At 51.7% G+C, this 13,770-nt stretch overlaps 1 protein-coding gene across 8 annotated transcripts in view; it reads right to left on the reverse strand.

The window, feature by feature from the left end:
- LOC135240466 (TSC22 domain family protein 1-like) overlaps nt 1-13,770 on the reverse strand; it is a 40,091-nt gene that overhangs the window by 12,250 nt on the left and 14,071 nt on the right. The window contains exon 2 of one of the 8 annotated variants that reach the window (XM_064309938.1): nt 6,390-6,654. The exons of the other annotated variants lie outside the window; for them this stretch is intronic. Within the exon in view, the coding sequence (XP_064166008.1) occupies nt 6,651-6,654 (4 nt within the window). The 3' untranslated portion in view covers nt 6,390-6,650. Of the gene's footprint in view, nt 1-6,389; nt 6,655-13,770 lie in introns of those variants that run through there. 8 annotated transcript variants of the gene reach the window in all.

Genomic DNA, 13,770 nt, shown 5'->3' on the forward strand with positions numbered 1-13,770 from the left:
ACACACGCGCACACATACACACACACACACACACACGCATACACACCACACACGCACACGCACACGCACACGACACACACACGCACACACACCACGCAGCACACACGCACACACACACACACAGCGCACACATACACACACACCACATGCACACACACACACACACACACACAGCACAACGCAAAACACACGCACACACACACATACACACACACCGCACACATACACACACACGCACTTGCACACACACACGCCACACACAACACACACAGCACATGCACACACACAGACGCACACACACACGCGCACACATACACACACAAACACGCACATACACACGCACACATACACACACACGCACGCGCACACACACACACACACGCACACATACACACACAGCACACATACACACACACGCACACGCACACACACGCGCACACACACACACACGCACGCGCGCACACACACACACACGCACACGCACACATACACATACACACGCACACGCACACATACACACACACACACGCACATACACACACACGCACACGCACACGCACACACACAGTTTACTTGGTAGTACTGGACTAAAAACATTAAAATAACGACAGTTCATTCAAGTATTTAGAAAAGCCCTAAACTGTAAATATCATTCACTCTTCTGGAACATGATGTTCATGAAACATGAAACATGCATCTCTAACACGCTGGAAATGACTAACAGGTGCAACTGAGCTGGAAGGGGGGAGGGGACAGTGACACGCCTCCTTTAGTCTGCCCCCTAAGGGCGGGGCTCCACCAAGACAAAAAGCTCTCACCCACCACACTGCCCTGTTCCAGATCTCACCCACCACACTGCCCAACCGCTCCAGATCTCACCCACCACACTGCCCTGTTCCAGATCTCACCCACCACACTGCCCAACCGCTCCAGATCTCACTGGGTGGTGTGGCGTCGGCATGACACTCTGGCAGCTCTGGTCGTTCACGTGAGGTAGCGATGGTGCTGGTGTGGCTCTGTGCACACGTGAGTAAGCGGTGTGCAGCGTGTGGAGGATGTGGGCTCTGGTGCAGCACTGTGAGGTAGCGATGGTGCGGCACTGGAGGAAAGCATGGTGCGCGGTTGGCTCGTGCAGCACAGTGAGGTAGCGGTGGTTCGGTGTGTGGGCCTCGGTGCAGCACTGTGAGGTAGCGATGTGCGTGTGTGGGCTCTGTGCAGCACTGTGAGGTACGTGGTGCGGTGTGTGGGAGTGTGTGGGCTCTGGCAGCACTGTGTACGTGCGTGTTGGGCTGAGTCTGCGCTCTGCCCCGTTCGCCGCTGAATGAAGCCGTTTCGTGGCGAGATCCAGCCCCCCGAGATCCCAGGGCTTCCCGGTCTCCATGGAGATCGCGTTTCACTGCTCCACAGAGGCACTTCTGTCAGATCTCACCCACCACACTGCCCTGTTCCAGATCTCACCCACCACACTGCCCTGTTCCAGATCTCACCCACCACACTGCCCAACCGCTCCAGATCTCACCCACCACACTGCCCAACCGCTCCAGATCTCACCCACCACACTGCCCTGTTCCAGATCTCACCCACCACACTGCCCAACCGCTCCAGATCTCATGTGGGGGTGTGTGTGGGGGCGTGTGTGGGGGCATGATCAGCTCTGGTGCAGCTCTGGTCGTTTCACTGTGAGGTAAGTGATGGTGTGGCGTGTGTGGGGGAGTGTGTGGTGGCTCTGGTGCAGCTCTGGTCTTTTCACTGTGAGGTAAGTGATGGTGCGGTGTGTGTGGGGGCTCTGGTGCAGCACTGTGAGGTAAGCGATGGTGCAGTGTGTGTGGAGGAGTGTGTGGGGGCTCTGGTGCAGCACTGTGAGGTAAGCGGTGGTGCGGTGTGTGTGGGGGAGTGTGTGGGGGCTCTGGTGCAGCACTGTGAGGTAAGCGGTGGTGCGGCGTGTGTGGGGGCTCTGGTGCAGCACTGTGAGGTACGATGTGCGGTGTGTGGGGCTCTGGTGCAGCACTGTGAGTAAGCGATGGTGCAGTGTGTGTGGGGGCTCTGTGCAGCACTGTGGTAAGCGGTGGTGCGGCGTGTGTGGGGTGTGTGTGGGGCTCTGGTGCAGCTCTGGTCGTTTCACGTCGTTACATTACATTACACGTCGTAAGAGAGGAGCTCGATTTCCCCCCGCCTTTTAGCAGCGCCACTCCCGCCAACACCCTACATCCGCTCTCCTTCTCTCTGTCTCCCTCTCTGTCTCCCTCTCTCTCTCTCCTTCTCTCTGTCTCTCTGTCTCCCTCTCTCTCCTCTGCTCTCTCTCTCTCTCTCCCCCACCCTCTCGCTCACTCTCTCTCTCAACCCACGCTGCTCTGCCCTAGTTCTCAGATGGTTTGTGTCGAGTGTAGACTGGCGGGATCCGGTTTGCGCTGTGCCACAGGGCCCGGGGGAGTGGGGGCAGGTGAGGGCGGGGCTTGGGCTGGGGGCGGGGCTTCAGCACTACACTGATAGAGCGCTCCTCTCGCCAGAGAACCCGCCCTGCTGTACGTAGCACCCACACCCTCCCCCCAGCACACTGACCCAAACAGGGATCCTCCTGAGGAGTCACTCACCTGTGCTCAGGTACGGTCTGGGGCAGGGACGCCCCGCTCTGGGACGGGGTAACGGGACGTGACCCTCTAGGTGGGGCTGCACAGCCCTTTCTAATCCACATCCATCCAGGCGGAACGTGATTGGCTGCCGCGGGTCAGCGTGTGCGCACATATGCTTCCTTATATAAGCACACCATATGGCAGCGAGACGCACATTTCACACACGCCCCCCCCCCGTCCCCTCTTTAGGGCCCTTTGTTACAGCAGGACAGGCTGAGCCTCCCGCACCGCCACACGCCACAGAGACGTGGCCGGCTCCCCCAGCCCCAGCCACTGGCACTGCACAGCTCTTATCCAGACCCATAGTTAAGGTGGTCCCTGTTAGTTATAGGGCACGTTTTAAATCTCTTATCCAGACCCATAGTTAAGACCCTCGCCCGGCCTGCAGGCTCCCCCCCCACCCTCCCAGCTCCCCAGCCCCTCAACGCAGAGTAAGCTCAGGGAAAACACACAGCTCCTTCCCCTCTCATCCCACCATCCCTCAGGAAGGAGCTCTCTCCCTCTCATCCCAGCATCCCTCAGGAAGGAGCTCTCTCCCTCTCATCCCAGCATCCCTCAGGAAGGAGCTCTCTCCTACAACTCGCATGACTCGCGCGCTGGGCTCAGGGTAATCAGCCACCAAAGCAGTTTCATACTCCATCGGACGGACTGGTTCCCTGTGCAGCGCTGGCAGGAGCGTGGCCTGCTCTTCCTGCAGCAGCCATTTCCCTCCATGCTGAACAGCGCTCTGTGCACGTGCTCGCACTCGGAACCCTGCGACAGCGGGCCACGGACTCTGCAAGGCCTCGTTCTGGCATTAGGGCTCAGTGGCGCAGGGTCACTGTGCACAGAGCTGGGCCAGGGACTGAAACACAACCCCCTCCCCAAAGAGGAACTCCTGCCACTTCCTCTCTGCTTCTGATTAGGAGCGAGACTGAGCCGTGCTAATCGAGCGCACTGGCCACAGCGTAAACACTCCTGCCTGACAGCAGAAACAGACACGACTGCAGATTCACTCAGCAGAGTGAAGGCCTTCACAGAGCGAGAGAAGCAGAGAGAGAGAGAGAAAAACCATTACACAAACGGTTTATACAATCAGTTGGCCTAGCGGTGCATACAGTCAGCCTAGTGGCACATATGCTCAGTTAGCCTAGCAGAGTATATACTCAATTAGCTTAGTGGCACATATGCTCAGTTAGCCTAGCAGAGTATATACTCAATTAGCTTAGTGGCATATATGCTCAGTTAGCCTAGCAGAGTATATACTCAATTAGCTTAGTGGCATATATGCTCAGTTAGCCTAGCAGAGTATATACTCAATTAGCTTAGTGGCATATATGCTCAGTTAGCCTAGCAAAGTATATACTCAATTAGCTTAGTGGCATATATGCTCAGTTAGCCTAGCAGAGTATATACTCAATTAGCTTAGTGGCATATATGCTCAGTTAGCCTAGCAGAGTATATACTCAATTAGCTTAGTGGCACATATGCTCAGTTAGCCTAGCAGAGTATATACTCAATTAGCTTAGTGGCACATATGCTCAGTTAGCCTAGCAGAGTATATACTCAATTAGCTTAGTGGGGGATATACTCAGTTAGCCTAGCAGTGCATGTGCTCATTTAGCCTAGCCGAGTATATACTCAGTTAGCTTAGTGGGAGATATAATCAGTTAGCTGAGCATGCATACGCTCATTTAGCCTGGCAGTTCATACGTTTAGTCAGCCTAGCAGTGTATGTGCTCAGTTAGCCTAGCAGTGCATGCGCTCATTTAGCCTGGCGGTGTATATGGTCAGTTAGCCTTGCGGCGCATAAGCTCAGTTAGCTTAGCATGGTATACGCTCAGTTAGCCTAACACAGTATATACACAGTTAGCCTAGCAGAGTATATGCTCAGTTAGCTTAACAGAGTGTAAGCTCAGTTAGCCTAGCTGCGTATATGCTCATAGCCTAACTGTGTATGCGCACAGTCAGCCTAGCTGTGTATAAGCTCAGCTAGCTTAGCACGGTTTACAGCCTAGCTGTGTACTGTATACAGGTAAACTGGGTCAGAGCTCCCTCTGTCCCCCCGCCCCCCCAAACTCCCAGGCCTGTAACTGAACCGGATTGATCTGGCTGGCGGGGGCTCTACGATGCTGGCACTCAGAGACGGAGACGGGACGTCCCACAGAGACCTCGTCACATCGCCCCTTCCTTTCCCCCCCGACTCAGGCTGCTGCCAGCAAACACCACGCAAGAGCATCCCAAAACTGACAAGAACCACACCCACCGGGACCCCAACCTGGTACCCTAACAGAACCCCACCCACCAGGACCCCAACCTGGTACCCTAACAGAACCACACCCACCAGGACCCCAACCTGGTACCCTAACAGAACCACACCCACCAGGACCCCAACCTGGAACCCTAACAGAACCCCACCCACCAGGACCCCAACCTGGTACCCTAACAGAACCCCACCCACCAGGACCCCAACCTGGTACCCTAACAGAACCACACCCACCAGGACCCCAACCTGGAACCCTAACAGAACCACACCCACCAGGACCCCAACCTGGTACCCTAACAGAACCCCACCCACCAGGACCCCAACCTGGTACCCTAACAGAACCCCACCCACCAGGACCCCAACCTGGTACCCTAACAGAACCACACCCACCAGGACCCCAACCTGGTACCCTAACAGAACCTTATACCGAGCAGCCCCGGCCAGTCCGGCTAATTCCACCCACATCTCAAAACAAAACAGGGCTCAATAAAATACATGCAGGAATGGTATATACCCGCATGCACTTTGGCTAGTTTCCAAATGAAAAAGGTGGAAAATTGCAATATGCTACTTGGATTAAAAAAGGTGACCTATATTTGCCAATCAGGAATGAAGAAGCACTGCAGTCAGCGGCTAGGAGCTCTACGGGGGGGGTAAAGGCACACCAGAGTACAGAGCAGCACCATCAAGCACCTAAACCAAGCGTTCAAAGCTTAATCTTCCCCCACAATGCATCAGTGCTTTCCTCATCACTGCAACTACCTAAGACTACACAACAGAACATGACACACTTAATAACAGGAAGGGAATACCAGGCTGTGTTTGATTCACGGTTACATAAGACAGTTACATAAGTTACGTCATCACCGACAGCCCCTCCCTAACATACACGGGGATTCCCTCTGCCACCCGTGCATACACACAGATATGGGATAAACTGCTCATACACACAGATATGGGATAAACTGCTCGTACACACAGATATGGGATAAACTGCTCACACACACAGATATGGGATAAACTGCTCACACACACAGATATGGGATAAACTGCTCATACACACAGATATGGGATAAACTGCTCATACACACAGATATGGGATAAACTGCTCGTACACACAGATATGGGATAAACTGCTCATACACACAGATATGGGATAAACTGCTCATACACACAGATACGGGATAAACTGCTCATACACACAGATATGGGATAAACTGCTCATACACACAGATATGGGATAAACTGCTCATACACACAGATATGGGATAAACTGCTCATACACACAGATATGGGATAAACTGCTCATACACACAGATATGGGATAAACTGCTCATACACACAGATATGGGATAAACTGCTCATACACACAGATATGCGATTAAACTGCTCATACACACAGATATGGGATAAACTGCTCATACACACAGACATGGGATAAACTGCTCATACACACAGATATGGGATAAACTGCTCATACACACAGATATGGGACAGACTGCTCACACACACAGATATAGGATAAACTGCTCATACACACAGATATGAGATAAAATGCTCAGACACACAGATACGGGATAAACTGCTCATACACACGGTACATGTTTATTTTTTATAAATGTTTGTTGGTACAAGTAAACAGAATAAAGGAGACACGGGACAGGGTCAAAAGCACCAAACCCACACTTCATATTTCATTCTCCTCATCTTCTGAATTCACACCAGTGGTAAAATATACACCCTCATAATAAGCACGTCATTCAGCCGAACTGATCTTACCTTCAGAGAGCATCCAGAGCCAGCCAGGAAGCACATGAAAAGAAGCAAGTAACATACAATTAGCCATAAGAAAACCACTACACACCCTGCACTACACACAAAATAACACACACTGCACTACACACATTGCACTACACACCCAGCACAACACACCCTGTACTACATACAAGATAACACACCCTGTACTATATACGCTCTGCACTACACACCCTGTACTACACACAAAATAACACACCCAGCACTACACACCTGCACTACACAGCCAGCACCACACCCTGTACTACACACCCTGTACTACACACTGTCCTAACACACCCTGTATTACACAACCAGCACTACACACCCTTAACACACCCTGTACTACACACCCAGCACTACACTGTCCTAACACACCCTGTATTACACAACCAGCACCACACACCCTTAACACACCCAGTACTACACACTGTCCTAACACACCCTGCACAACACACTCTGTGCTGAGCTCAATCACTGATCATTACACGCCTTCCTACTCTAACAGCTGAGTACTCCTCCACACAGGCCTGATCATTTAGAGTCTGCAGCGCTGCTCCACACAAGCCTGATCATTTAGTCTGCAGCGCTGCTCCACACAAGCCTGATCATTTAGAGTCTGCAGCGCTGCTCCACACAGGCCTGATCATTAGTCTGCAGCGCTGCTCCACACAGGCCTGATCATTTAGTCTGCAGCGCTGCTCCACACAGGCCTGATCATTTAGAGTCTGCAGCGCTGCTCCACACAGGCCTGATCCTTTAGAGTCTGCAGCGCTGCTCCACACAGGCCTGATCATTTAGTCTGCAGCGCTGCTCCACACAGGCCTGATCATTTAAGCTGCAGCTGCTCCACACAGGCCTGATCATTTAGTCTGCAGTGCTGCTCCACACAGGCCTGATAATTTAGTCTGTAGCGCTGCTCCACACAGGCCTGATAATTTAGTCTGTAGCGCTGCTCCACACAGGCCTGATCATTTAGTCTGCAGCGTGCTCACACAGGCCTGATCATTTAGTCTGCAGCGCTGCTCCACACAGCCTGATCATTTAGTCTGCAGCGCTGCTCCACACAGGCCTGATCATTTAGTCTGCAGCGCTGCTCCACACAGGCCTGATCATTTAGAGTCTGCAGCGCTGCTCCACACAGGCCTGATCCTTTAGTCTGCAGCGCTGCTCCACACAGCCTGATCATTTAGTCTGCAGCGCTGCTCCACACAGGCCTGATCCTTTAGAGTCTGCAGCGCTGCTCCACACAAGCCTGATCATTTAGTCTGCAGCGCTGCTCCACACAGGCCTGATCATTTAGAGTCTGCAGCGCTGCTCCACACAGCCTGATCATTTAGTCTGCAGCGCTGCTCCACACAGGCCTGATCATTTAGTCTGCAGCGCTGCTCCACACAGCCTGATCATTTAGTCTGCAGCGCTGCTCCACACAGGCCTGATCATTTAGAGTCTGCAGCGCTGCTCCACACAGGCCTGATCATTTAGAGTCTGCAGCGCTGCTCCACACAGGCCTGATCATTTAGTCTGCAGCGCTGCTCCACACAGGCCTGATCATTTAGTCTGCAGCGCTGCTCCACACAGCCTGATCATTTAGTCTGCAGTGCTGCTCCACACAGGCCTGATAATTTAGTCTGTAGCGCTGCTCCACACAGGCCTGATAATTTAGTCTGTAGCGCTGCTCCACACAGCCTGATCATTTAGTCTGCAGCGCTGCTCCACACAGGCCTGATCATTTAGTCTGTAGCGCTGCTCCACAAGGCCTGGATCATTTAGAGTCTGCAGCGCTGCTCCACACAGGCCTGATCATTTAGATCTGTAGCGCTGCTCCACACAGGCCTGATCATTTAGAGTCTGCAGCGTGCTCCACACAGGCCTGATCATTAGAGTCTGCAGCCTGTCCACACAGGCCTGATCATTTAAGTCTGCAGCGCTGCCACACAGGCCTGATCCTTTAGAGTCTGCAGCGCTGCTCCACACAGGCCTGATCATTTAGTCTGCAGCGCTGCTCCACACAGGCCTGATCATTTAGTCTGCAGCGCTGCTCCACACAGCCTGATCATTTAGAGTCTGCAGCGCTGCTCCACACAGGCCTGATAATTTAGTCTGTAGCGCTGCTCATTTCATTTCAGGAAGAGCAGCGTTTGGCTGCCATGGTAACTGCCAGGGGTCAGAGTCTCAGACTGTGACAGGTGGAGGGGGTGGGGCATTGACTGGATCTTGGTGGGTCAGTAAATATCCAGCTGTGTACACGGGTTGTATTTATAATGCAATCTGTGCGAGCTGCTCTAGATAAGAGCAACTGCCAAATGGGGAACATGTAATGCAACGCTGCACTCAAGTGTCTTGATGCTGCCATCTAGTGGCCATAAGCTGAAAGTACACAGAAAAAACTACTCCGAAAACAGCGCCACCTACTGACATCACCTTGCTGCTGCACACAGCTGCTGAAGGCCCCAAAACCTTCACAGAAAGGACACTAAGGGCACCTCTTACAGCCGTGGCATAATCACAGGCGACTCGGCCTTGTCCAGTGTTCATACACACGGCTCAATGCATGCTGGGACGTTACTTTCCCAATTATTTTCGCTTCACTACTTGTACGTCCATGTCTGTAACATCGAGCAACAAACTAGACGGCCGTCTCCAGACCTCCGTTCAGCCGGCTGAACTATCACTGGTTTCTCAAGACAGACTAATAAATCTAGCAAGACTGTTGTCCCAGCAACATGACAAACGCTGTCAGGTCCATTTCTTTCTCTCAAAGCCATTATGATGTCATCAAAACAACTGGTGTCCTCGCTGCCAGCTGCACCTGACTGACACTGATCTCGCCTGCTCCTGATCTCACCTGACTGTTATTGATCTTACCTGTAACTGATCTCACCTGCTACTGATCTCGCCTGCTCCTGATCTCACCTGACTGTTATTAATCTTACCTGTTACTGATCTCGCCTGCTCCTGATCTCACCTGCCTGTTACTGATCTCATCTGCTACTGATCTCACCTGGCTGCTTATGTGGTCTCATAAAGCATGTTTCCAGACTCACCACCAGGTGGCAGCAAACACTCCTGAGCTAATATCCCTGCTCCCCTTCACAGGGAAATTTGCTAGAACTTTTCAACAGTCATTTGGAAAAAAGTGCCAGAAACTGCCATAAATGTGCTTTTCTATGATTGTACTTCCAAATGTTGACAATATTCCTGAAAGACATTCTGTGTAGTTAGAATACAGATGAACTAAAATGCTTACAATTTAAATATTACATATTCAAAAAAATAACAATGTGCACTCCTATTTGGAGTATTGTACAGACTTCAGAATGAGCTGTTCACATGGTAAAGCACAGGTTACATGGCACATGTACAATAATATTGGAACATTATGACATGTTAATGTGGCCAATGTTGTAGAAATACACCTTCATGAAATGGCACTATACCAGACGTGTGTCCAGTCCCATGTGCTAATAAAGCTCCACAGAGGAACCAAGGCTGTTTGGTGTTTCGCTAGCATGAGACTCAGTCGTTCCTTGTGCTGTTTAAGTGAAACCTGAAGGAGATCAGCCTTACAGGCCACGAAAACGTCAGCGGACTGTGACATCACTTCCTGTGCGCAGGCTGTTAGTGTGGGAGCTGGGAGCTCTGGCCCTTGGGTTTACTCCATCTGAATGGGTCACAGTGCATCACTCATGAGCTTCCAAAGTAACACACTGAGCACTGCAGTGTGAAGCCAGAGAACCTCTGAAACAGAGCAGTCGGCTACTGCAGCAGAGAAGGGGTGTCATTAGAACAAGAGAAATGCACTGTCCAGCTCACGCACACACTCTGTCTACAGGTATGACTCAATGCAAGCACAACACTGTTTACTTGAATAACCCTTGGTTTAGTACTAAGGAGATACAAGCTGCTGTTTACTGTGACCTGTTAAATTTTTGAAGGCTTATATTTATGTCATACGTTCTCATGTCTTTTTAAAATCCTTTGAAGAGCAGGTTTGGAATGTTTCAAGTCAGTGTTCCAGAACTCCACTGCTTTCTGTGACATCAGCGTTAGAATGTTCACTTAACAACATTCTAATCACACATTACACCTTATGGTTAATGTAGGAGTGTTTTCTAAAGTACACTGGATTTATTTTTTTACCGTGGTATCAGATTAGGTATAGAAAATTGTGAAATTTCAGTGGTATTGGCATCGGCATCGACTACCAACATTTTGGCATGGTGACATCCCTACCAGCAGCATTAAGCTCTTCCGGATCTCTTAAGCCTAGTTCAGACCAAAGATTTGCGACGCAACAAAACCATTTAGAATGTTGCTGAGAGGAGTTGCAGCAGAGTTGCAGTCGCCAGTTGCAGCTGGTCGTGTCGCAAATCTTTGGTCTGAACTGGGCATTAGAGTTTACTGTGGACGACCACTAGAGGGCAGCAGAGACAAGCAAACCACCCCATGAGCATGATGGCGGCATTTTGCTGAGTAAGCACTGAAGTGGCTGCTCTACAGCCCCCCCCCCCCCGCCCCCCGCACACCCCCCCGCCCAACCGAAGCTCTGTGCAGGACCAGCTACGAGCCACCAAACACTGCCTGTGAAAGATCAAACTGATCAAAAAACATCTTAAAGATTAGCAGGTCAAATATTTCACATATGTTTTTGAACTCTGAGGATAAGTTGAGGGTAAGCTGTAAGTCAATAAACAGTCGTGTAATGCTGGCTGTAAGAATGAAGAGGCAGGACTCTGATATCGCTGCACACACACGTCCGTCAAACGCTCAATACCTTTACGCCCTTTCCCAAAAGCCTCAGGTGTAAAGGCCCTTTCCTCTGACACACAAAGCTCTAAACCACTCAGATTCCCCAACAGAAACCGGCTGCTTCAGTTCCTTAGCAAACGCTGAGGGTCAGACCAGCCCTGAGCACACAGCCCCACTCCAAGAGCTCTGAGAGAAACACAGAGACAGCAGGGTCGGATCAAAGGTCACTGTCTGCCAGGCAGCAGCTGAAACAGGGCAGACACAGGCACCCATGCAGCTGAAACAGGGCAGACAGGCACTGATGCAGCTGAAACAGGGCAGACAGGCACTGATGCAGCTGAAACAGGGCAGACACAGGCACTGATGCAGCTGAAACAGGGCAGACACAGGCACTGATGCAGCTGAAACAGGGCAGACACAGGCACCCATGCAGCTGAAACAGGGCAGACACAGGCACCCATGCAGCTGAAACAGGGCAGACACAGGCACTGATGCAGCTGAAAAAGGGCAGACACGGGCACTGATGCAGCTGAAACACGGCAGACACGGGCACTGATGCAGCTGAAACAGGGCAGACACAGGCACTGATGCAGCTGAAACAGGGCAGACACAGGCACCCATGCAGCTGAAACAGGGCAGACACAGGCACTGATGCAGCTGAAACAGGTCAGACACAGGCACTGATGCAGCTGAAACAGGGCAGACACAGGCACCCATGCAGCTGAAACAGGGCAGACAGGCACTGATGCAGCTGAAACAGGGCAGACACAGGCACCCATGCAGCTGAAACAGGGCAGACACAGGCACTGATGCAGCTGAAACAGGGCAGACACAGGCACTGATGCAGCTGAAACAGGGCAGACACAGGCACCCATGCAGCTGAAACAGGGCAGACACAGGCACCCATGCAGCTGAAACAGGGCAGACACAGGCTCCCATGCAGCTGAAACAGGGCAGACACAGGCACCCATGCACCTGAAACAGGGCAGACACAGGCACCCATGCAGGGACGAAGCAGGAAGGAGATCTCTGCCACCGACGTGGCCCTGCGATTATGTCACTTCCCTATGTGGCCCTGCAATGATGTCACTGCCCTACATGCCCCCATGATGATGTCACTGCCCTATGTGGCCCAGTGGTGATGTCACTGCCTGATTAGGGCAAGGGAAAGTGCTGCTCAGAGATCAGGGCAGGAGAGAGACCAGCCAGAGCCCAACCCTAAGCATGTATGAAACAACCCAGCCTGTTAGTCCAGCACTACACTGGAACTGCAGCATAAAACAAGCCAGCCTGTTAGTCCAGCACTACACTGGAACTGCAGCATAAAACAACCCAGCCTGTTAGTCCAGCACTACACTGGAACTGCAGCATAAAACAACCCAGCCTGTTACTCCAGCACTACACTGGAACTGCAGCATAAAACAACCCAGCCTGTTAGTCCAGCACTACACTGGAACTGCAGCATAAAACAACCCAGCCTGTTACTCCAGCACTACACTGGAACTGCAGCTTGAAACAACCCAGCCTTTTACTCCAGCACTACACTGGAACTGCAGCATAAAACAACCCAGCCTGTTAGTCCAGCACTACACTGGAACTGCAGCATAAAACAACCCAGCCTGTTACTCCAGCACTATACTGGAACTGCAGCATAAAACAACCCAGCCCGTTAGTCCAGCACTACACTGGAACTACAGCATAAAACAACCCAGCCTGTTAGTCCAGCACTACACTGGAACTGCAGCATAAAACAACCCAGCCTGTTAGTCCAGCACTACACTGGAACTGCAGCATAAAACAACCCAGCCTGTTACTCCAGCACTACACTGGAACTGCAGCTTGAAACAACCCAGCCTGTTACTCCAGCACCACACTGGAACTGCAGCATAAAACAACCCAGCCTGTTACTCCAGCACTACACTGGAACTGTAGCTTGAAACAACCCAGCCTGTTACTCCACACATTCACTCACACACGCACGCACGCACGCACACACACGCACGCACACACACACAGACAGGTGCACGCGTGCATGCATGCGTAGTGTTGTTGATATAGCAGGTGCTCCCGGACTGTGTGTTGTGGTTAAGGCAGTAGCCTGAGCCGGTTCCAGTGTTTGGTAAGAGAGCCCAGCTGAGATACTTAAGTAAATATACAGAGATAAAAATAAGGGCGTTTGTTAAGCAAACTCAGTGTAACCTGACTCTACACACACATGAGCGCTGGGACGCGTCGAGCACGAGCATTCAGCATTCAGCGCCCCCGGCAGAATCAACGGCCTGTGTGGACAGGAGAGAGAGTTCCACATCAATACTGCATGACTGCCACTCATCCGGCACCAGTCATTTA

This window comes from Anguilla rostrata, chromosome 15, assembly GCF_018555375.3.
Source record: "Anguilla rostrata isolate EN2019 chromosome 15, ASM1855537v3, whole genome shotgun sequence".
Classification (NCBI taxonomy): domain Eukaryota; kingdom Metazoa; phylum Chordata; class Actinopteri; order Anguilliformes; family Anguillidae; genus Anguilla; species Anguilla rostrata.